This window comes from Bactrocera dorsalis, chromosome 3 (assembly GCF_023373825.1).
Source record: "Bactrocera dorsalis isolate Fly_Bdor chromosome 3, ASM2337382v1, whole genome shotgun sequence".
NCBI classification, from domain to species: domain Eukaryota; kingdom Metazoa; phylum Arthropoda; class Insecta; order Diptera; family Tephritidae; genus Bactrocera; species Bactrocera dorsalis.
Window position 1 is genome coordinate 55,180,705 of NC_064305.1, and position 23,104 is coordinate 55,203,808.

General features: G+C 35.5%; 1 protein-coding gene across 5 annotated transcripts; it reads left to right on the forward strand.

The window, feature by feature from the left end:
* Positions 1 to 1,860: 1,860 nt before the first annotated feature.
* On the forward strand, positions 1,861 to 15,513 carry LOC105227696 (uncharacterized). 5 transcript variants are annotated; one of them, XM_011207186.4, is made up of 4 exons: positions 1,861 to 1,986; positions 3,146 to 3,393; positions 11,359 to 11,577; positions 14,395 to 15,513. In XM_011207186.4, exons 2-4 carry the CDS (start codon positions 3,342 to 3,344, stop codon positions 14,805 to 14,807), a joined length of 684 nt encoding a protein of 227 aa, XP_011205488.1. In that variant the 5' UTR covers positions 1,861 to 1,986; positions 3,146 to 3,341; the 3' UTR covers positions 14,808 to 15,513. The 5 variants fall into 5 exon arrangements, with proteins under 5 accessions (XP_011205488.1, XP_049308010.1, XP_049308011.1 ...); XM_049452053.1 differs by having other exon boundaries at positions 1,885 to 2,337; XM_049452054.1 differs by having other exon boundaries at positions 1,885 to 1,949.
* The last annotated feature ends 7,591 nt before the right edge of the window (positions 15,514 to 23,104 follow it).

A 23,104-nucleotide genomic window follows, 5' to 3' on the forward strand; every position in this document is an offset into this window, starting at 1 on the left:
GGATGTTAATCGGTGCCAAATTACTTGAAGTTATCTCGTCAATTTGAAAAGTTTTCCATACAAGCCCCTGATTTCACAGCTCAGTTTGTAGGTCAGTTAAATATGTGTTATGGTAGCCCGATCTGTCTATTTCTCCGGAGATGGCGGTGATGACTTGGAAATAATCTTTGCCGCATTTCTTGAAGATAGCTTGTTAAATGAAACAATTTTCCGATTCCGACAAGTCAGCACCTTATTGGTGAGAAAAAGAAGAAATATATCTCAAAACCTGAGAGACTAGTTCCCATATATAAAGACCGTCAGACGCGGCTAAAACGAGACTGCTTATTACGCTGATCTGTTATACATACATATGTATATATGCATACTTAATAGGGGCTCCGACGCTATCAAACCAAAAATCATCGTAAGAGATGTGGGCTCTATTGCCATCTTCCTTACACTTACCTGACGAATTTCAAGCTCCAAATCCTTCACATTTTTAATATTTTCATCAGTTGAAGAGGTCGAAAGTCGCCCAGAACCAGGCATGCCTTCAACTATAACAATCTAGTGGACAAGTCGCCCTCATATTTGATATAATAATTAAAGAGGGTCCTACCTCATTTACCCAAGGAATTTAATTATAATTTCCGGGTGCTTTTTTATTACGATTTTATACTCTTGCAACTTGCAAGAATTAAAGCCAGGCAAATAACTTAAGATGTACAACGTCAACCAGAGGATAGGAGTCTAAGATTTTGTAGTACATATACTCTATATAACTACTACACTGGCCGCCAAATTCGGCGTAAGAATTGTTAGAAAAACAAAAGTGCCTCATGTACAATCACCAATCATATGGCTGAAAGTCAGCCGGATGTTCAAAAATTCAGGTAATGGTTATAAGGGGGTTGGGTGAAGTTTTCGATCAAATTATCCGTTTTAGCCACATAGATAAACTGTCATGATTAAAACACGCTCTCCCAATTTCATTAAGATAACTGAAATATTGGCTTATAAATCCAGTATCACCTGGAAGTTCGAAAATCTTTATATTAAGTATATGAGGGCTCGATTCAGCCAATATTTGCAATACAGACATACCATTGTCAGAGAAGGATTATCCCTGAATTTCAAGAATATATCTCACACGGTGACCGATATTTTTGGTCAAAAGTCAACTATAGATACTGGGATTTACATATTCGGTACCTAGGGTCTTGAACAGTTTTGGTTGGATTTGGACAATTTTTGGTCAAAAGGTGCCATACTTTAAGGGAATTGTTATTGCAAAATTTTATTCCGTTATATTAATTACTTCGTGATTCGTGTACTGGGTAGTGAAAGAATCAAATGGAATTTTAAATTGTGTATGAGAAGTGGGCGTGGCTGTAGTCCGATTTTGCCTATTTTCACATTGTAATATAGGAATATTCTAAAAATGATGCATATTAAATTTAGCCGAAATCGGTTTGTCGGGTCCCGAGAAGATATACCAAGTTTCATCAAGATATCTCAGGTTTTACTCAAGTTACAGCTTGCATGGACGGACAGAAAGACATTCACCCGGATTTCAACTTTTCTCCTTATCTATCTCGATTAGTTTTAGGTGATTCTTACAAACGTTATGTGTACAAAAGTGTAAAACTTTGTAGCAACTGGTTGCAAGAGTATAATAATCACATTTAACTCCAAAAGTTATTTATTAATTTTTCTTGTGTGTTCGGATAATAATTACAGAAAAGTTCAAAAGCACTCGAGAGTTAAATTTTCGAATTCAAAAGTAAACGGTAATTAACATCCGGCAGACAACCCTAATGCGTGCTGCTTGGAGATCGCCACTTCCACTGACAGCTGAGTGAACATCTGAGCGTGGCTTGCCGTTGCGAGCTAGGTCATTCTAGAACGTGACTCCACTTAAAGCGGGTGTGTCGTAGTAAAGTGCCCACTTGTGCGCTAATAGCAAAGTAAATGATTTTCAGCTGACCGCGTGTGAGCATATCGGTAAATTTACGCAAATTGTGCAAACGAAAATTGGTGCAATGACAATGTTAAACAAAATCAAATATTTAAATATAAAATATAAATAATTGCTTTTGCCATCAGCAGTTAAATAGTGATAAGAAAGCTCGTGTGTGTGCCAATTAAATAACGCAAAAAATATTTACATTGAAAATCGCTCTTTTAAAATTTGTTTGACTAACATAGCTTACAATTAATTCTTTTATTATGTAATATATACAAACAGTAGCAAAAACTGATGCACGTTGTTTGCTGTGGTCTTTTTGATATCCATATTTCACTAGTATGCTGATAGTGATAAGTTTTCATGGTGTTTCGCTGGATTGGATTCAGGTTCGTGCCTAGATAATTATTGCTCGAGAAAATGCGTCCTTAAAGCAATTAGACATATGTATGTGTATAATCGATGCAGCAAGCACAAAAATGCTAGTCGCTAATAACAATTGCAAACAACAACAAAGAGATAATATACTGTATTACAGCGCTTAAGCCACTTATGTTTATACATATATGTATACATATGTATTTGTGTGTGTGTATGTATGCCAGCTAGTTGAGCCACGCACCTTTCTCCAATAATGAGCTCTCTTATGTCCATACAATGCGTTTATTTAGACTCAAAAATCTCTAAAAGTATGCTAATATAGAAACGTCATTAGTCACTCGGCTTTGACGTATGTCTTTCTAAAGAAAAGGCAAAGATTCGTTTTCGTCACAGCCACCGCGGTTTTCGTAAAATGTGATTCAGCTTACATTTCAGGAATTCCGAAACACCACTTCATTGAGTTTGCCACGCTTGGCTGGGGGAGCCCCTCTCAATGTTATTCTACAGTTGCGCTTTACACTGCCGAAGCTCCCACACATGCATTGAATCGTTAACGTCGCGAGATGACCAACCGATCTACCACTTTGCATTGATCTTTCAGCCGGTTTTCTAACTATTCGCGTTTCAGTCGCTCACTGTGATTGTCGTGTGTTGTTCATAACCAATATTTCAGGCTTGTTGTATTTTTTGAGTTCGCGTGAGTGCATCGAGTTTCGTTGACTGCGCGTTATTAACAAATGAATTAAGCTAATTAAATTGTACATAAAAATTATAATTTTGTAATTAAAAATAATTTGTATTGTTTTTCACGAACAGTGTAGTTGTGTGCGCCGATCGATTCAGTGTTCGAACGAATTGAGGAAGTGATCGCTTTGAAAGCAACGAAAACTAGAAACAACAAAATTATCCAAATACAAAAGTGATCTGCATTAGTTGGTTATTAAAAAGTGCAGCGTAAAAAAAAAAACTGAAACTAAACCATAAACAGCAAAAACAAATACAAATAGCAAAGATGCCAACGTACGACAAACAGAATCATAAAAATCTTTTGAAACTAATCACAGGTAAGCACCTCCACTAAATTAAGCCGAAGCTTCCATTTAACGCTTAAGTAGAACACATGCATACTAACATTAAGATCATAAATACGGCACTAATGCAGTGATTAATATTGTATAATACATAATACACTTAGGGTGAAATCCCCTTAATCTGGGCAATTACAATTACCCAACGACCGATAAGGGCTGAGTTGATTACTTAATTCATGAAATAACTAATTATCTGCAGTAACCCAGTCTAGAAAATCGTGCAAATGTGGTAAATATATTTGTTTTTTTAATCAAAAAGAAAGCTAACATCGGATCCTTTACAAGTTCAAGCTTTCTTATAAGATTTGAATTTACTTTGGTCAGTTTGATGGCAGCTATATATACGGCTCGTACTTGTATGATATAGTGGTGCGATCAGAACAGGTTCTTCGACGATTTTTTTTGTTACCTTGGAGAGTACTACATATGTATATTCAAAACTTTGTACAAATACATATCCTGTTATATAAAAAGGTTTCCCATGCAAGATCTTGTTTTCGATCGTTCAGTTTGTATGGAAGCCATATGCTAGAATAGACCGACATCGCGATTTCGACAAATAAGCAGTTTCATAGGGAGAGTAGAACGTGTGGAAAATCTCAGATTGATATCTTAAAGAACTCAGCTCACGCTGATCATTTTTATATATATTTTACAGGATCTCCGACGTTTCTTGCTGGGTATTACAAACTTCATGTGATACTTAATATACTCTGTTCAGGCTACTCATTTTCTGTAAAATTTAAGTCTTGTGCTATTTAAAGACAATAAGCGCCATTAAATAGATAAGCAGACTTTTCTAAGTACACACTTTTATTAAATTTTTAATTAGTTCTCTTGCTAATATAATTTTTGCAGTGTTATCTAGCTCTACTCTACACATGTGCCCATATAGTTACATATCTTCAATTTCTTCAAGTGTTTGCAGCGTAAGCGTGGTTTCGGTTGACAGTTCCGTGTATTTAGATTTGTGTAATGAATAAAAGAATGAGCTAACCGGCAATGTTAATGCGAATATGTATGATTATGCGGAAATATGAAATAGTTTTTAATTATCATACACACAATATGTTTAATGAAATGTGAGTTGGCGTGAGAAAGCCTAGAAAGCAGAAGCTTTTCCAAAGAAAACAAATTTTTTTTTCTATTATGGTTTAAAATTGGAATTGAATCGTTTATCATAGAAACTTTAATAGGCTTGCAAATATTATGATCACGAACAAACATTTATATTTGAGAGACATTCGTTATTGTTATTATATTTAGTTGCGCGAAACGATTTCGAACATTTGTGTGGGATGTTTTTTAATTTAAATTTCGCGCGGAAGGGAAATTTCGTCGATATTTTTTTGATAGATTGGTATGACTGTCAGTGACATATGTATGTGCCCAATTTCACATCACAGTTATCATTAGTTTTTACTATATGCTTGTCTTTCTAAAGTATATTAAGTGCATTCGGCGATTTTTACGAAATTATTAAGAAAATCAAATTTTGTGTACGGAATCAAATTTCTGGTGACTAGCAGTCAGATATCATACTGGCATCGTTGAAATATCGGAAGGATCAATGAAAACCATTTTCAAATGTCATTTGAGCCCAAGGAAAGTGAAAACACGATTGGTTCCAAAATCACTCAACTTTTTCATCGCGTTAACGTTTGTGAAACAATGCTTCCCGACTGTCAGGATGCCATGAAATGTATTATTACTGGCGATGAGTTATGCTTACGACTAGAAACAGACGATAAATCGGCCGAATATCGTGGCAAAGTTGAGCCGAAGCCAAAGAAACCACGTCAAAGCAGTTTAAAATCAAGGTTATGTTGACAGTTCTCTTCGATTATCGAGGTGTGGTGCACTCTGAACTCTTTCCGATTCATAATGTGTCAATGTTATTATGGGCCGACTACTCATGGTGTTTGCACCACGATAATGCACCGTCGCATATTGCATTGATTCTTTCCTGAGTTTTACGCCAAATTTTCAACCAATATCGTGCTGCAACCAACGCATTCGCATGATTTAGCTCCAAGTGACTTCTGGCTATTTAGCAAACTCAAACGACCGTGAATCACTATGCACATTGAAGTCTTACTATTTTTTGCTCATAGTAGTACATACATACATATATAGTTCTTCTTCTCTTCTTCTTTACTGGCGTAGACACCGCTTACGAGATTATAGCCGAGTTAACAACAGCGCTCCAGTCGTTTCTTCTTTACGCTACGTGGCGCCAATTGGATATTCCAAGCGAAGATAGCCAACGGAGTGGAGGTCTTCCTCTTCCTCTGCTTTCTCCGACGGGTACTGCGTCGAATACTTTCTGAGCTGGAGTGTTTTCCTTCATCCGGACAACATGACCTAGCTAGCGTAGCCGCTGTTTTTTAATTCGCTGAACTATGTCAATATCGTCGTATATCTCGTACAGCTCATCGTTCCATCGAACGCGATATTCGCCGTGGCCAATGCGCAAATGTCCATAAATCTTTCGCAGAACCTTTCTCTCGAAAACTCGCAACATCGACTCATCAGTTGTTGTCATCGTTCAAGCCTCGTCATCATATAGCAGGACGGGAATTATGAGCGACTTATAGAGTTTGGTTTTTGCTCGTCGAGAGAGGACTTTATTTTTCAATTGCCTACTCAGTCCGAAGTAGCACCTGTTGGCAAAAGTTATCCTGCGTTGAATTTCCAGGCTGACATTGTTGGTGGTCTTTATGCTGGTTCCCAAATAACTACGAAAATATCTACAACTTCAAAGTTATGACTGTCAACAGTGACGTGAGAGCCAAGTCGCGAGTGCGTCGACTGTTTGATCTCGTTCACTGCTGAAAGCAGAACTAAGGAAAAAATTACACGCTACAAAGGTTCACAGTACAGAGGTTTAGCTGTATCTTCAAAGCTTATTATTAATAATCAGAATAATATATTTAAGATATGACATTCAGATTTAATATACCAAAGTGATATTTTTTTTCCTCTAATCTACTAGTTAAGAGAGATTTGCTATCAATGCCGTTTTGGGAAATCTTACAGTCTCTGAGTTCTTGAAAGCGAACTAAGTGTGCATCTAAGTAATAACGGGACGATTGATTTTTGATGTTATAACGACTTAATAGAATGCCTGCGATATGTTCACTGTCTTTCTTTAACTTTTTAATGAGTGTTTATTATGAGTTTTGGTGTTCTTGAACCCAAAACATTAACGAGGGACTTTCCAAAAACTTCGAATTCTATTGTCGGATGTTCCATAATTCCCACAGTGTTCCTGTGTTTCAAGCTTTTCAGTCGGCGTCTAACGGCGTTCAAGAAATATTAAAGATATATATTTTTGTATTCTTTCGAGAGATTGCATTGCTACATTACTTGGTCCACTTCAATTCTAAATACCATATATAAACTCAAATATTCAGCTACGCACCTATTGCATTTTTTGCATGCATTGTAACTACGGCACGGCCAGCGTAATTTGAACAATCAACAATTAACTTCCTTATAAAATGTTGACAATGAAATTTTATGTGAGTGTCAATGAGTTATAAACAATCTTTGGGAAATGAAAGGGTGCACAAATATGCACATATGGACACTCGTTTAAATAATCAAAAGTAAAGCGGAATGTCAATAAAGTTGAGTGTACGTTTTATTTGCAAATATTTGCAAAAATAAAGTGTTATTTTGTTATAAAAGTACACTCGAATTTATAACTTCGTCGGTTCTCAAAGGTAGGCATGCGTCTAAGTGCGACAATTGAAAAATCAAAACATCCATTTGACGCATTTGGAGCCATCTCCTTGGGGCACGGCTAGCAGTTCTAAGCGTTTCTACTAAGTACAGCTGGAGTTCATCGCAGTTATCATTATTATAGCTGCATTGTGCTAATTACGAATTCAGACACTTTATGAACTCCTCGGCGATTATGTATATATGTGCCTATTTGAGAATCTGCACGCTTCTCCTTATGTATATATTATACATACGTATCTTGCAGTAACATGACAATTACTTAGATACACAAACAAATCAAATGAAACGGAGCAAGCCGTACCACACCAAGCTAATGACAATAGTAAATATACAAATATTTGTATATAGACACATATATGTATAAAAAGTCGAAAAAGTCAGGTATATAAGTATGTACCAACATATATACATATGAAGCGCTATTATCTAGTATGTAAATCATGTTTTTCATATATTTTATATGGCAATTAACGGCAGTTTATTTGTTGGCAACATCAACAGATACCGTCAAACGATCATGTGATGAACAATTGCTCGAAAGTGGTATGCTGTTGATAATTTTAAACAACCCCAATAAGTATTTAAGTTCAAGAGCAACTCGAGAAATTACGTACTTCTCAGATTTCCTACTGCTCTTAGCAGCACCTTCACTTGAGAGTCGTCATTAGCACAGTTTTCACGGCAGCATCAACACTTTTTTAGAGATTGCAATAATTTACAATGAGAAAAGATTTAGAGGTTTTCAACTTGAGTTTAAATCTCACTCGCAAATGGATTTCAAATATTTGTTTCCAGACTGACAGCTTCGCATCTTTCCAATGGAAGCGAACCACTAGAATTTACTACAACTTTTGGTAAAAAAAGAATGTATGAAAAGATATTTCGTGATTTAATGAAATACTATTTAATCCACCGTAATGAGTTTGAAGACGATGAAAGCAGTGCGCGATTCAAAGGGAACGAGGAGATAAAAAAAAGTCGCAAAATTATTTTGGATGGCCGTAAAGCCAAAGATCGGATTAGACATATTGTTCATGATTATTTGAGTATTCGAAAACTCGGTGCAAAGTGGGACATCGCGAACTCATAAATCACCTCAGTGTCACAAATGATCAAAAATTGAAATCGTTTTTGAAGCGAATGACAAATTGTACTACAAAAAAGGTATCCAACAGTTGGAAGATCGGTATAATCAATAATGATCATAGTTACTTCTTTACGTCTTTTATATCCTGATCAGGGTATAGGTCTCATTTGTCAGAATCGCCGATATCGAACCACTGTAGCACATAGAAGTCAGACAAATAGAACGACTAAAATCATGTCTTTGTATGGGCAACTTTTTATTATACGAGATATATTCATAACATTTGGCATGGATTGTCGCACAAAGAAACGGTACAAACTCAGAAGAAATTATTCTGATTGAATCATTATTGCATGTATTGTAGCTGGCATACAAACTGACCCATCAAAGTCATGTTCTTGTAAGGAAGCTTTTGATTTTGTGAGGAGTACTTACATTTTATTGCTTTTTTATTTTCTCAACAAAGGTATTACAAGTATAATTCGTATTCGGTGTACATTCGACAATTTTCTACTTATCACAAGATATATACCACAGTCCATTCGACTCTATTTATTTTTAGTATTTTATTATCTTTTATTGTTTTACACAGTCGTCAACCGGTCTAATGAGACGTTAGTAGGCCATATACTTTATCACTTAATTTAAAAATAAAATGATTGATTACCTTAGATTTCAGTTAAAATTAATTTATTGTACGACAATTTTCAGATTTATGCGACTTTCATATTGACTTAATGATTTCATAAGTTCTTCAACTATTTCACAAAAATAGTGCCGAGTGCGTGTATATACTATCTTTATGTATTAACATGTGCAAATGATAACAGTTTTTCACTCGACACTCACATTTTTCTACAAATATGAATAAGAAAATCCAATTTGATGTCTGGATGACAGCGTGCGCCATTAATTCAACCTTATAGATAAAATTTATGCCTAAATAAATGCGTTCTAAAGTGCTCTGGGGAGACAATTGTCATTTCAATTGGCCTCCTACACCACTTTTTTATGCGAATAAGTCAAGTCAATAGTACCATGCCGGGGCTGCATCGAAGCTACAATATCCTTTATTCTGCATTATGTATTGCATAAAGGGTATAAAAGATCTTAATCTTGACTTCGTTCGGTCAGTTTGGATGAAGGTCCGATCTGAACTTTGTAGAGATAAGGACTTGAGTTTTATCGGTCCGTTTGCATGGCAACTATATACTATATTTGTCCGATACCGTCGTTTCCGACAAATGAGCTGCTTTATGCGGGAAAAAGCACGTGGGCAAAATTTCGAATTAATATCTCAAAAATTGGGGCACTAGTTCACTTGCATAACAATGGACAAATATGGCTAAATTGGTTCAACCCGTCACGTTGATCACTTTTAGATAACTATACTTTATAGGGTCTTCGAAGCTTCTTTAAGGAGATAAAATTAATGTATCCTGCTCAGGTTATAACGATTTATTTGACTTGCGTTCATTGTAAGATAATTTATTTCATATTATTCTCGCTCATTCTGGAATTCATTATGTCACCGTTATTTGGGTCGCGCAATTTTATTGCTATCACTCTTGATACCAACCAAAAAATATGAAGATGATCAGCTGGAAATGTGAAATGAATGTCGAACGATTTGTCGAAGTAGGTTGGTGTATCAAATTTTCGATCTTGTGTTTCAGGAAATTACCACATAAATTATATTATTGTACATTAGTTGTAGGTTTGGAGGTCTTCAGAAGAACTTTAGGAAAAGACACCAATGGGGGATCTTCCGCTTCATTTGATATCTTTTGATAATGGTTACTATCTCAATGTATATAAATAATGATATTGATAAAAAGTATCAAGCAACTTTTTTGATTTGTGACGAAATGGCCACTTATCGATCAGCTGATGCGGTCTCACTTACTACCCTAAGCAACTCGTAGTAAATTGAAGTGTTGTTTGCCTTGAATGTGTCAATATTAGCTATAAATGCATGCATCACTTGCTAAAATTATTTAGCTAACTAATGTTGTTTTCTTTTCTAGAAAGCTTGTCGCATAGTATATATCACTTTACTCGACACACTCTCCTTATTTATTTACCAATGGCCATTATTAATTTTGTTTTCTCAATTTAAATGGAAATATTACATACAAGGCATGTTTATTGAGGGATAAGAACGTAAAAAGTCTGTAAATAGTGTCTATACACCAGGTTGGCGGTTGTTATCTCATAACTACCATATACTATAGGAAGTCGGAACTAGTTTACGATTATTTGTTAATTGGCTTTAATGAACCAAGAAAGACCGCTTTTGACCATTAATCACCCTGCGTTTAAGACCACGATTCATGACTAATAATATTGATGTTGGATACAATTTTTTTTATATACTAATATTTAACCTGGTGCACTGTCCAAAGTTTAAGTACGGCAAATCCGAGTCGCACTTAACGGAACCTACAGATATACTGTATATATTAGGTACATACGTACGTACGTTCTCAAGCATTGCCAATTTACATGGGCTGCGATACGTGATGGACGCCTTTTGTTTACCTTTCTTATCACAACGGAACGGTTCGTGTTTTCTGTCGACAGAGCTGGCCGAGCAGGTGCGGAACAAACTGTTAGCCGTCACGCTGCCGGCGTTGATACTGTTCACTCCGATACGTCAATTCAGAACGGCTACGTCATATTGTCGATAGCCGGATTATACCAGAAGAACCTTTGCAAACGTTCTATTTTTGCGCATAGATACTAAAAGTGCAGGTCTCCGATAGTAAACCAAATAGAGACCAGAAGACAGCTGTTACGGCATTAGTAAAGTACAGTTGTAGTTCAAATGCGCATGTTGTTATTGTAAGTTTGCATTAAATCTTAGCACACGCCCATATTTCGTCTGCGCCATCAATTACGACGACGGCGTTTTTTCACCACCCAGACAGTGACACCGTTTTTCTTTGTTTTAATTTAAAATCCACCTCAACATGCATATCATTGGGCACACTCATTGTAGTATACATACAGACTCTACGCTTTTATCATTACATTTATTTCGTTATCATATTTTTTCATGAGTTTTTAATATTGATTTTCGATATGCGATTTCATTTCAGTTTTAACTGTTCTAGTGCAAGGAACGCTCGGTCAATCGTTTTTGCTCACTTTGGGACAAAATCAGCGAAACTTCTTTTCGGAAGGCAATTCACATGAAACGTTTTTGAATCAACCACTTACCGAACGTCTAAATTATACGGATACAGTGCCGAACATACATTTGGAGACGCGTGGAGAGTTTGATGATAACAACACCACGATAATTGTTATAAAAAGTAGTGAGTATCTGTGCCTAAGAGTACCACTTTAGTTTGCGGAAATCGGTTAAAACGAATGCTGCAAAATTACCGTTAAAATTAAAATTAATTAAGAAGTATTTACAATGTACATATTTGAAGCGCTAAACTTAAAAGCGCACTTTGCTTTGTTTTGCTAGCCGTTTGTGTTATCGTTCAGTGTTGTTGCACGGCATAAAGCCATATCGCATACGTGAAATAAAACGCGACGCCATGTGCTATTAATAAACAGTAATCAATAATGTATCAGCAAAATTAGCCATTAATAAATATATTTAATGGTTTATAGTACAACAAATGTCTCAATTTCGGTATACGAACGGTAGATTTCACTATGAAAGCTACAAGTGCCTCTGTAAAATTTCTTTCATATTTCCTGAAATCTGGAATTTATTCCACCAACTTGTGAAACTCTCGTAAACAGCTGATTTGATTGCGAATGCGAAATTATTTAATAACAAGAAAAAAACCTCAGTGGTGCGATCTAAACGATTCTTCGGTGATTGTACCATTGTTTTGAATAACAACCCAAGCCAACTTTTGTGAAGATATCCTGTCAAATGAGCTAGTTCTTCATACAAGAAGTGAATTTTGAATGATAAATTTATATGCTATAGTGGTCGATCTGGAAAATTTTTACGGCGACTATGCCGTAGCTTTGCACAATAATCCACGAAAACTGAAGACATCTCTTCAAATATAAAAGTTTCCCATATAAGGACTGTATCCCGATCGTTTGAATGACAGCTATATGCAATAGTGATCCGATATTGCCGATTCTGAGAATCTATACAAAATTAATACAAAATTTCAGATCGATATCTCAAAAACGCGAAATAGAGAATATACAAGTATGTACATACAAACTGGCAGAAGGACAATCGATACATTTTATATGGTCTCCTACTCTCCTGTTTAGAGTATAATTATGTTTATTGACACTACCTTTCGTTGCCAGTATTTATTTACCTTCTATAACATATATGATCAGTTTGAAGTCATAACAATAAGTACATATGTGATAGGTAGTCTTTATGAACGCTAATTTTCAACCTTTCCCCTTATACCGTTAAAATATTGTATATCAGGGATAGGTTAGGTTAACCTGATAGGTCAATAAGCCACGCATAGACCAGTTTAAACCCTTTGCGGTCCAAAAGGAGTAGTTACCCTTTAGGATTCCGGCGCTTGCGCGAATTTTAACAGAATCTGCGGCCTCACTATCGATACCTCCTCAACTGTATCGTACCGTAGAGACCCCAGACACTTAAAGCGTAGTCTTGCCAATGCAGGGCAAGTACACAAGAGATACTCCATTGTTTCACTGGTGCTCTGCTCTAGACATTTCCTGCTGTACTCTCCTTCTGTCAGCCCCATCCTGCGCTCGTGTTTCACTACCAGACAGTGACAAGTTAGTATTCCCATTAAGTTCCTACAGTCTCTTTCATCGATTGCCAATAGGAATTTTGTGTATTTCCTATCCACCGTTTTGCAAATGACTTTTGCAGTTTTGCACCCAGCTAGCCCGTTCCATCGGATCTTAATTTTTTTTACCATGTCTCTGTCGAGATCGTCTATAGATAGACAATGCATGGGTTTCCCATTTCATTGCCCTCGATGACTTTGTGGCTTGGCACCCAGTGTAAATGCCCCGCTTCCCAGGACACTTCTGACCGATATGCGATATGAGGTTATATTCCCGCACCAACTTAATCGTCCATTTTCTAGCCATCCCTATAGATGTTTAGAGTGTTGCGCGTAGCTAACATACCTTTACAGCAACCATCTTTTTCTATATACATAGACGTTTAACCTTCTTTCCCAATTGGAAAATATCGATGATAAATTAGAGTGTAAGTAAGTGATCACATAACTTGTTGGCATAACTAAATCATATAATACCCATTATTTGTCCACTACTAATTGTTAAATAATAGATCACATGAAGTAGATTGTGATCCAACTAGTAGTGGACAAATAATGGGTATTAGCAGAGTAAAATTTTAATCCTTATATGTTATGCCAACAAGTTAAGTGATCGCTTTCTCACACTCTAATTTATCAGTTAGATATTAGATCACATTACGAGTAGAGTTTGAGAAAGCGATCACTTAACTTATTGGCATAACTAAACCATATAAGGATTAAAATTTTATTCTGCTAATACCCATTATTTGTCCACTACTTGTTGGATCACAATCTATTCCATGTGATCTAATATTTACCTAACTGTGAGTAAAAACTAGACGCGTAGTTCTATAATTAGAGAAATGTAAAAATAAATCGATAATAATTTTGTCTAATCAGTAGCCCTTGAGTGATCAAAAGTTTAATCGCGATTTTCGGCACTTCTCAGCACAATTACCTCCACGAGTGGAACCGTAGATTATGTTAACATATTGTACATTTAACTGTGTGTTAAGAATGCTATTTTTAAAGAGCTAAAACGATAAAGAAGCCATTGAACCATCATTATTTGGGTTCGCAGTTTTTTCCCTTTTACGGTTTTGGTAATTATCGCTGTAATCAGTTATGAAATTCTTACTTAAAGTAGCGAGCTGTTCAGCCAGTCAGCATGCGCTGCGTTTTCTATTTCACAACAACGGACTAATAGTAATCATCAACTCGATTTCCAACTTGCCATTTAAGCCAAGTCATTATGGGACTTAGTGTGAATTCCAATGTACAGCTGAACTTGTACTTGTTTTTACATTGATTCTGTAATTAAACTTGAATAATTATTTACTATACTTTTTATAAACTTTTTAATTGTAATTTTTTTTTTTGTATTTTTTGCAGCAGTACACGAACAATCCAACGAATTGTCACAGACTGCAATGGACATCATAACCATAGTTTGGTATGTGGCCACATTTCTGGCGCTAGCGGCATTCTTCCTGCTCATGGCCTGCTCGGACAGACGCTGCACGGAGACCCGAGGCAGCGTGCTGCGCAACGAAACGCCAATTGCACCGCCCACACCCTCGCCCTCGTACAGCGAATTCGCACCGCCCAGTTACGATTCAGTGATCAAAATGCAGCACGACGCCAAAACCAGCGTCTTCGTTATACCTTTCGCGCCCATGGATCCATCAGCGAATAAAGATGTGAGCAATAACAGTAATGGTGGCGGTGTGCATACACCGCAGACACCAACCACGCCAGCAATCAATTTCTACACAGTGAATGAGTTGGAGAAATTCAGTTGCTAGTTGGGCAGCTGGGCTAACGGTCGCCAATATGTGCGCATGTGTTTATGCATTTAATCGATTTAAATGTGACAGTATGTGTCAGCATGAATCACACCCGGCGCGCTTAACGTAAAGCGTATTCTAATACGTCAAAGTCGATTTGCGCAATTGGTAGCCCTAACTGGTAACTACCATATTTACCTGTATAATTGTGTATGTATATAGAGAACACATTTATATATATGTATGTATATATTTACAACGTAAAACGAATCAAATTTTCTCAAAAGAACTGTGATATTAATTAAAGTTGCTTCTAATTGCATTTGTTGAATACATATTTAAGCAAGCTCTGTTATTATTATGCATTGCAAGTGAGTGAGAATAACAAAAATAACATTCGCCATTAGTATATACTCGTATAATTGCAGTGCGTTTGTAAATGAAAACAAAGAAACTATATGTAAATATTTCTATGTAAATAATATGCGTACGTACATATATATCATTTCTATTTATGTAGCCTCAATTACGTTACGTAATACTATTATGATAACGTTATGTGCATACATAAAACGACATAGCTTTACCTTGATTTGTAAGTATGTAAGCGAAAGACTGAATTATTTGCGAAGATATGCAAAAACCATATTTTCCACTGTAATTAGTCGGTGCTTTAAGTTTTCCTGTTATTATACCATATATATGTACATATAGTATATATTATTTGTAAGTGTTTATTTGAAATGAAAAAAATATATATATTAAACAAATAATTAATATTTTTTGTATTTAATACAATTAAGTGCACAACGTGCGAAGAAGTATTATGTAGTCTTTTAAGAAAAGATAATAAAATGAATTAAATTATCATTAACAAATTGAATGGAAATTAAAAATGGCGTGTTTTTATTTGATTGTGGCGCAAAATCGTTGAATGGATTGCTCCGCTGAAAAATTCATGGTCTACTATCTGTAATAATTAACTTTTATAGTAGGATGTCCTTCACTTATAGTGGAGGTGAAAATCTTACGGGAAGCAATAGAACTGATTATGGAACAACTCATTACTAACTCATTCATAACTAAGAATTATTTGTGCACTTCACTTATACAATTCATTAGGTCTGATTAGTTACATTACTCAAAGTGCATAAAAATTACATATCATAAACATAACCATAAATTTTATGAATCACAAGTGCGTATCAACTAGCGAAAGTGCCAAAAGATCAAAAAATACCATCCATGAAAATATCAAATTACTTAATCGCAGTTTGAAATAACTTTTAGACCGTTTAATGCGTACTACTACTTATATTGCAATAACATTTTGCTTAGGATCGTCATTTAACACATTCAACCAATATTGGGTAGTCGAAAAAGTCTTTTCGGATTTTGTCAATAGATGTCGTTGCAGTCATATATCTTCAGTGTACCATCCAGTGGTACCCTGACGGTTCAAAAACACCGAAAGGTATTGGGGCAGGTATTGCGGGACCGCGTACCAAGCTGTCCATAGTTTTTACTATATGTCTGTGCGTAGAAGTCAGCCTCCGCCGCAACTATCGCATTCTCAGCGATAGTCAAGTGGAACTAAAAGCGATCTCAGCATATGAGATGAAATCGCTTTTAGTAGAGGAATGCATAGAAAGGCTAAACCGCCTATCTTTGTGCAACCGGGTGCACAAAGGGGTAGAAGGAATTGATAGGGTCGGCGAACTAGCCCGCTCTGCGGCAGCGTACAAGATGATGGGACCAGAACCATGCATCACGGTGGGATCCCACAATCTTAAGGAGCTGTCTCGCACAGAAGAAGGCTTAAGGCCCTGGGTTCCATATACATTGACAGGGATCACCTCACCTCAGTAGCGCCCAGCAAACTCCCGGAACTATTCAGTCTGTTGGAACTTGGTCAATACATGTGGTATAGGAGAGGGCACAATAGACCTTAGGTCGCTGTCTATTACCTCATTATTAATCTTTCTAACTACAGTAATGAGTGAAAATAATGAAGAAATTCGGTACATCTGAAATTTTTGCTTAAAAAGGAAGATAGCCATGCAAACCAGCAATGAAATTTGTGAAGTTTAGGGAGACGATGCAGCATCAGTTCGTGTAGCACAACAATGGTTCTCTCTCTTCTGGTCTGGAAATTTCGGAACTTCGATTTACACTGATGGAATAATGTCTCTTGCAGAGAAGTGGCAAAAAGTAGTCGACCAAAATGGTACATATTTGTTTATTTATTTATTAGTATAAATATAAAAACAAATAAGTTGAAGTCTGATAAGAAATACGAAAAAACTTTTTCGACTACCCATTCTTAATATCGAAATATGCAAAACTGGAACTATAGACGTGTGAGTTCACTTCAACTTCAAATCTCAAAAGCTACGTGACCATTTTGAAGAAACATTGAGCTTTCTTAGTGTCTTTTGACCCCTTTTTAATGAAGTTTGAACTATAGCAAACTCGGATCACAACCATGCTCAGTTCCTATCGAAAATAGTTTTCCGTCCCGTTAGCATATTCGACTGTATAATATTATATATACATACGTAAGATGCCTTTTATTTTTCGGGATTTGAGAACAAAAATAAATTTTAATCATCGAAAATTGTTTCATTATTTTTGAAAATATTTTTCATTAAGATCTATACACTTTTGCATACGTTTGAACCAGTTGTCGAAGAACATTTGGCACTCTGATTGAGATATCTCTAAAACATGCCTTTTAAATGCATCAACCGTGTCCCGAAGGTGTCGAAAAACAAATAAAAAGAAGTCTTAGTCCCAAGTAAGAACTATACGGTGGACGACTCACCAAATTGATGTTGTAAGTGCTCAAAAATGCAGTTGTTTCAGTCGATGTGTGAAAGCTAGCATTGTCGTGGTGAAGAGTGATGCGTCTTGGTTTTCTTGATTTCTTGAAAGGCATGCCCAGTTTTTCCAAAAGAAGAGCCTCGCGTGCAACCAATTAGGCCTTTTTTTGAAGTGGGTCGTTTTGACAGCCGTTACTCGATTTATACTCACTTTGGTTTGCCAATTCTTAATGAACATACTTACACCGAAACAGTTGGAACAGACTGTGTGAGTTTTTTTTTCAGTAAAGAAGCTCACTTTTGGCTGAATAGCTTTATTAATAAAAAAAATGCTGCATTTCGTCTGATGATAATCAACAAGTCAGGTCGAGAGGTTTACACCTCTTGCCTTTGCAGTTAAGCTCGAGACAATTGACGCTTAGTTACTGCTGACATATGATCCTAATTGCTGCATAAAGTGGTAGGAAATTGGGCGTCTCGGCTGGAACTTATTCGAGCCCGAGCACTTGCCCGGAATGATTTTTAAAATATTATGGCAAATCCTTAACTTTATAACATATAAGATAATTCATGTAAAAGAGAGTTAATAGTTAACAGAGTTAGGTAGAATCGACTGATTTTACCAATTAATGCTCTGCATACCATTTGCTTACTCTCCCAAGGTTCAGGTTGGCAAGTTAGTTATTACCTACTTACATACTATAATAAATCCCGTTTTGGTGCAGTAACAGGAAATTTTAAGTAGTTTTCCAGAGTATTTTTAAATAGATGTGATGTTGTCACCAATTTTGAATTAGACATGTTTCAGTTATCTTTATTAATTATTTTATCAAAGCTGTTAAAAAGCGCTGTGGGTAGTAATGTACAGCTGTTGACAACTAATTAGACACGCTCCCTTTTTTGTAGGTGTCTAATGAGTATAATGATTAAATGTTTTTGTATACCGTTATTTATATTCCTAAAGTCTTGTATTGTTCGTAATACTCTATTTACTACTAAATTCATTCTGTTTTGTAGTTGTGAAGTCAGAGTTCTTTTAATTTTTTCCCAAATAGTAAATGCGTTACTATGTAGAAGGTGCGAAAACTAATTAGAAACAGTTGTTTAAAGAATTAAAATTCCTCAAGGCATTAATTTTTATTACTAATATTACTGATTTATAGTAAGCGTGTGTTCCAAAGTTGTGGTTTAAATATATTAAAATGTATTATTCAAGTTTTTTAATGAGGAAACGCTGCAGCTATAAACCTACTCTTCGCAGTTATATTTTTGACCTTTGTCGATCTGGAAAGATATAAAAGAAATTTCGAGTAAGCTCAAAAAAATTGTTTTGAATGTCCTTAAGCATATACAGAATTTTAAAACTATTTTCAACGTTGCACGAAAAGAAAAAATCCGAAAACTGCAACAGAAATAGACCTCAGAATTAATACTGCCTCGCGAAGTGATCCAAAAAAGAGTTCCACTGACATTCTACATGAAATTCAAGGCGAATAAAACGTCCAAAGATCTAAGAGAACAATTGGCCGACGTTTGATCACATCTGGACTTACCGGCAGGGCAGCACGCAGGAACTCAATTCTGACTAAAATTCTTAGAAACGACGCGTAGGCTTTGCAAACTCTAATTGGTCTAAGACAACAAATCAACGGAGGTACATATGTCGTTTGGAACGATGTAGCAAAAATTAATCGCTTAGGTCCTGATGGTCGAAGGTATGTTCGCCGTCCAATAATTCAAGAATTTGATTCTCGCTATGTTCCACGGGTAGTTGAGTAAGGTGGAGTACATATATAGTCAGGGTTTAAATCGGTAAATGAAAGTTTGTGTATATCGATCTGTGTATACTCGTACTTAACTATATATTCTAGACTCCTCCGACTTTCTTCACTCTGACTCAATTCGTTATCTATGAGTTATCATATATTTTTTATTGACATCTAGCTGACTTGTTTTCCTAAAATTAATATTTTATAAATAAAATTACTATTAAACGTGTCTAAAAGGATTTAAGAAAAACAGAACAAATGGTTTTTTCGGCAAAATCAATTTATTTTATTCAAAATAGTCTCCTTCTGCTTCAATACAACTTTTTGCACGTTCCAAAAGCATGTCTAACGAGTGTTTTAGCCCGTTGGCCGGTATGGCCGCCAGTATGCCGGAGCAAGCCTTTTTAATGGCCTCTACGACTGCATAACGCTTTCCTTTCATGGCCGGTATGTATCGTCCGACTTCTTCAACCTTCTTCTGGAGAAAATAATTCGAACTGCAGAACTAAACAGAGAAGGTACAATCTGATATAAGAGTGTACAGCTGCTGGCGTATGCTGATGATATTGATATCATCAGCCTCAACACAGGGGCCGAGGGCAAGACGAAATATCTCCTGTCATCAAACCTCAGTCTTCGCACAGCTTTAACTTCGAGGTTTACAGCTACAATTATTTTCTGCATCAGTAGATTGAGGAGGGGTCCTTCACGCTTTTGGTATTGCAGTTGACACAGCTGTTTAATGCCAATACAGAACAAAAATAACATGACAGCTTGGCATAATTCATGCGTGATCTGTCCAAAAAGGCTATTGAAAAAAGTACCTCTTCTTGGTTCACTCGTTACAATATGGGAATAATTCGTATATATGGTATAGGGTCAACTAAAAATTTCAAAACTGTATATTAGGTGTATGGAGTCTGAGGGATCAAACTGTTGACCTTATTTTTTGAATGTCACCTACTATTAACGCAACATATACTAATAATAAGCTCACTGCGTTCGAAATTCTTTATATTAAGTAGGTATATAACGGCTAAGAGAAGACTTCATTGATTCAACCCATTTTTAACTTTCGAATTTGTTCAGAGTATCATTCGGAGTTCAACTCGTTCCGTCATCTCGATCTTTTATACATATATATGTACATATGTAAGTACTCCTAAAACAAACAATCTCTATGTAAAAAAAACTCTTCGACTCTGTAGCAACATGTTGCTGGAGTATAAATTTAGAAAAATCCTAACACGCCTATATATAGTGTGTATGTATGTGCGTTAAACATGGAATGAAAACGATCCATTGAAAAGATTTCATTGTTACTGTGCCCAGCTAATTATTGCCTTAATAAAGTAATTATTTTGGGTTGTTAGACTAATATTTGCTTAGTGAGAGACTGACAGCTCCATAAAATAAACTGAATATAATTAAGCACATGAATTGCTTTTATTTATTCATTCACCGCCCAATTTAGATTAAATTTCGTATGTGTGTTCATATTTGTGCAACATTTACCGGCAAATTGTCTTGCTGATAAGATTATTACTTAAAACTTGAGGCTTGTTTTGATGGCAAGAGAGCACACCTTAGCTTTCGCAAACTGTGCGGCAATTGGGTGAGGAGGCTAATAAACTAAAAACTCGAATAAACAATCATGAATTTCACTGTGTAACACCTGTCATGCAAACATTTTTGGATTACAAAAAATTATGTAGGCATCAGTTAAAAATTCGTCGGAACGAAAATGTAAAATTAGAAGAAAAGTTGTCCTTTGAAAAGCTCAGTCAAAATCGAGAGTGTATTAAGATTGAAATTAAATGCAATAATGTCCTTGTTCCTTTGCTATGAAATGTTATTTAATGAATGTTATTTTCGGTTTCATCTAATGCTTTTATTTTTAAAAGGACCATCACTTTTCCTTCAATTCAAAGAATCAAGAGAAATAACTCTAATCTGAGAATTGATATATAGCATGATAATTATTTAACTTGATAATTAGCACACATGCTAAAATTGTGCTACATTCTTTTATTGAATATTAAATTCTGTGGTGTTTAAAGAGTGAAAAGGTAAAGAAAAAGCAGTAACTTCAGTTTCACCCTCCACAAATGCAAAATAGTTCTTACAAGCATATTGATCGTTCAGTTTGTATAACAATTTTTATAAATAAGATCTAAACAACTTCTTCGGACATTGCATCATTGCCTTAGAAAATAATCCATGAATATCGTGAAGACATTTCGTCAAATGAAAAGGCTTTTCACTCAAGCACTTAATTCCGATTGTTCAGTCTATGCCAGCTACAAAATGCTATAGATGTCCGATATTATCCATTCCGACAAATGAACAGCTTCTTGGTGAGAAATGGACGGGTGTAAAATTTCAATTCGACATCTCATAAACTGAGGACTAGTTCGTATATATACAGACAGACGGACGGACAACGGCCAGTTAGACGACGGCTAAATGGACTCAGCTCTTCACGCTGATAAGTTAGGTATGAACTTTATGGGGACTCTGACGTTTCCTTTTAAAATAATATTTTGTATACAAACAAAACAATAGAGAGATAAGCTACCATAGGCAGTTAATATAACCTTAATTTAGCCTATTTGGTAATTTAGAGTCTAAGATGAAATAATATGATTGGATAGAGTCGGCTAAAAAAATTTAAGTTTTTTCCTTTAAGAAATTAATGCTGGAGATCTAATTATAATATTGTTTCTTATACAAATTTGGTAAAGCTAATTAAGTTTCCCACTCTTCTTAAAACAATTAACGTGATCAACGCATCTTCGAGGATATCAAGGCACTTTTGTTACCCAGTCTTGTAAAAGTTGTGAAACAAATTTGTAACTAACGTATTGAGTATACGATACTGGATTCTCTCAATTAATTACGCCAGTTTATATTGCATCCAATTATAGATTAATTATAAATTTATTCGAATGGACTTACATTATAAATCTTAGCAAGTTTGCGGTTTACTATATTTTCAAATTTTTTGTTGTACAGTATTTCTTTGGTGGTTCAGTACCCGATACTGAATATGGTGACGATTATTACCCTCAATTGTCGATTTCAGGGGTTGTTTCAAAGTGCCAGAAACAAGGTTTACGATCATGTTACTAAGAGCGTTTTATTATCTCACAAATGTATTGCATTCAATTTTGTTTTATTCTCAGAATGTGGGCGATGTCTATCTTTCGTATTTGATAGTTATTTTTTTAAATCAATTTTTTCTACTATTTACAAGGAATCGATCAGTTTCCAAGCCCAATAATAGATATTGCAAAAGAGCTGGTTTGCATTTCTTTTATTCAGTTGTCATGTCATGAATGGAACATTTCTATAATGTTGCCATTTTCAGCGAGAAAAGAAAACGCTATAACAGCTTACCGCTCCTTCACATACATATATACATACATACAAATGTAAATGTAAGTAATATTATGCAATTATGTATATGAAATGTGTAATGCAACGTTCTCATAGAATGTAATCGTTAGTGATTTATTTTTAATTAAAAGTAATTTTGTTGTTTTTAATAAGCACATAGTGCTATATGCTAGCGGCTTGGGAACAAATGGGGTATATAGAACCAGTTGAACTTGAAATTAAATGGAGTTCAATTTGCGTTAAATTAATTTTCCATTATTAATGGTTTTACCAGATGCATGCTCGAGCAGTAGTTAGTAAATTTGCATTTTTGCTGTGTTTGCTT

Bases quoted from the DNA above. Each gene is read 5' to 3' on its own strand.
- LOC105227696 (XM_011207186.4), top strand. From the start codon at position 3,342: ATGCCAACGTACGACAAACAGAATCATAAAAATCTTTTGAAACTAATC. The intron at 3,394-11,358 runs GTAAGCACCTCC...ATTTCATTTCAG, and splicing joins TCTTTTGAAACTAATCACAG to TTTTAACTGTTCTAGTGCAA. The intron at 11,578-14,394 runs GTGAGTATCTGT...TATTTTTTGCAG, and splicing joins GATAATTGTTATAAAAAGTA to CAGTACACGAACAATCCAAC.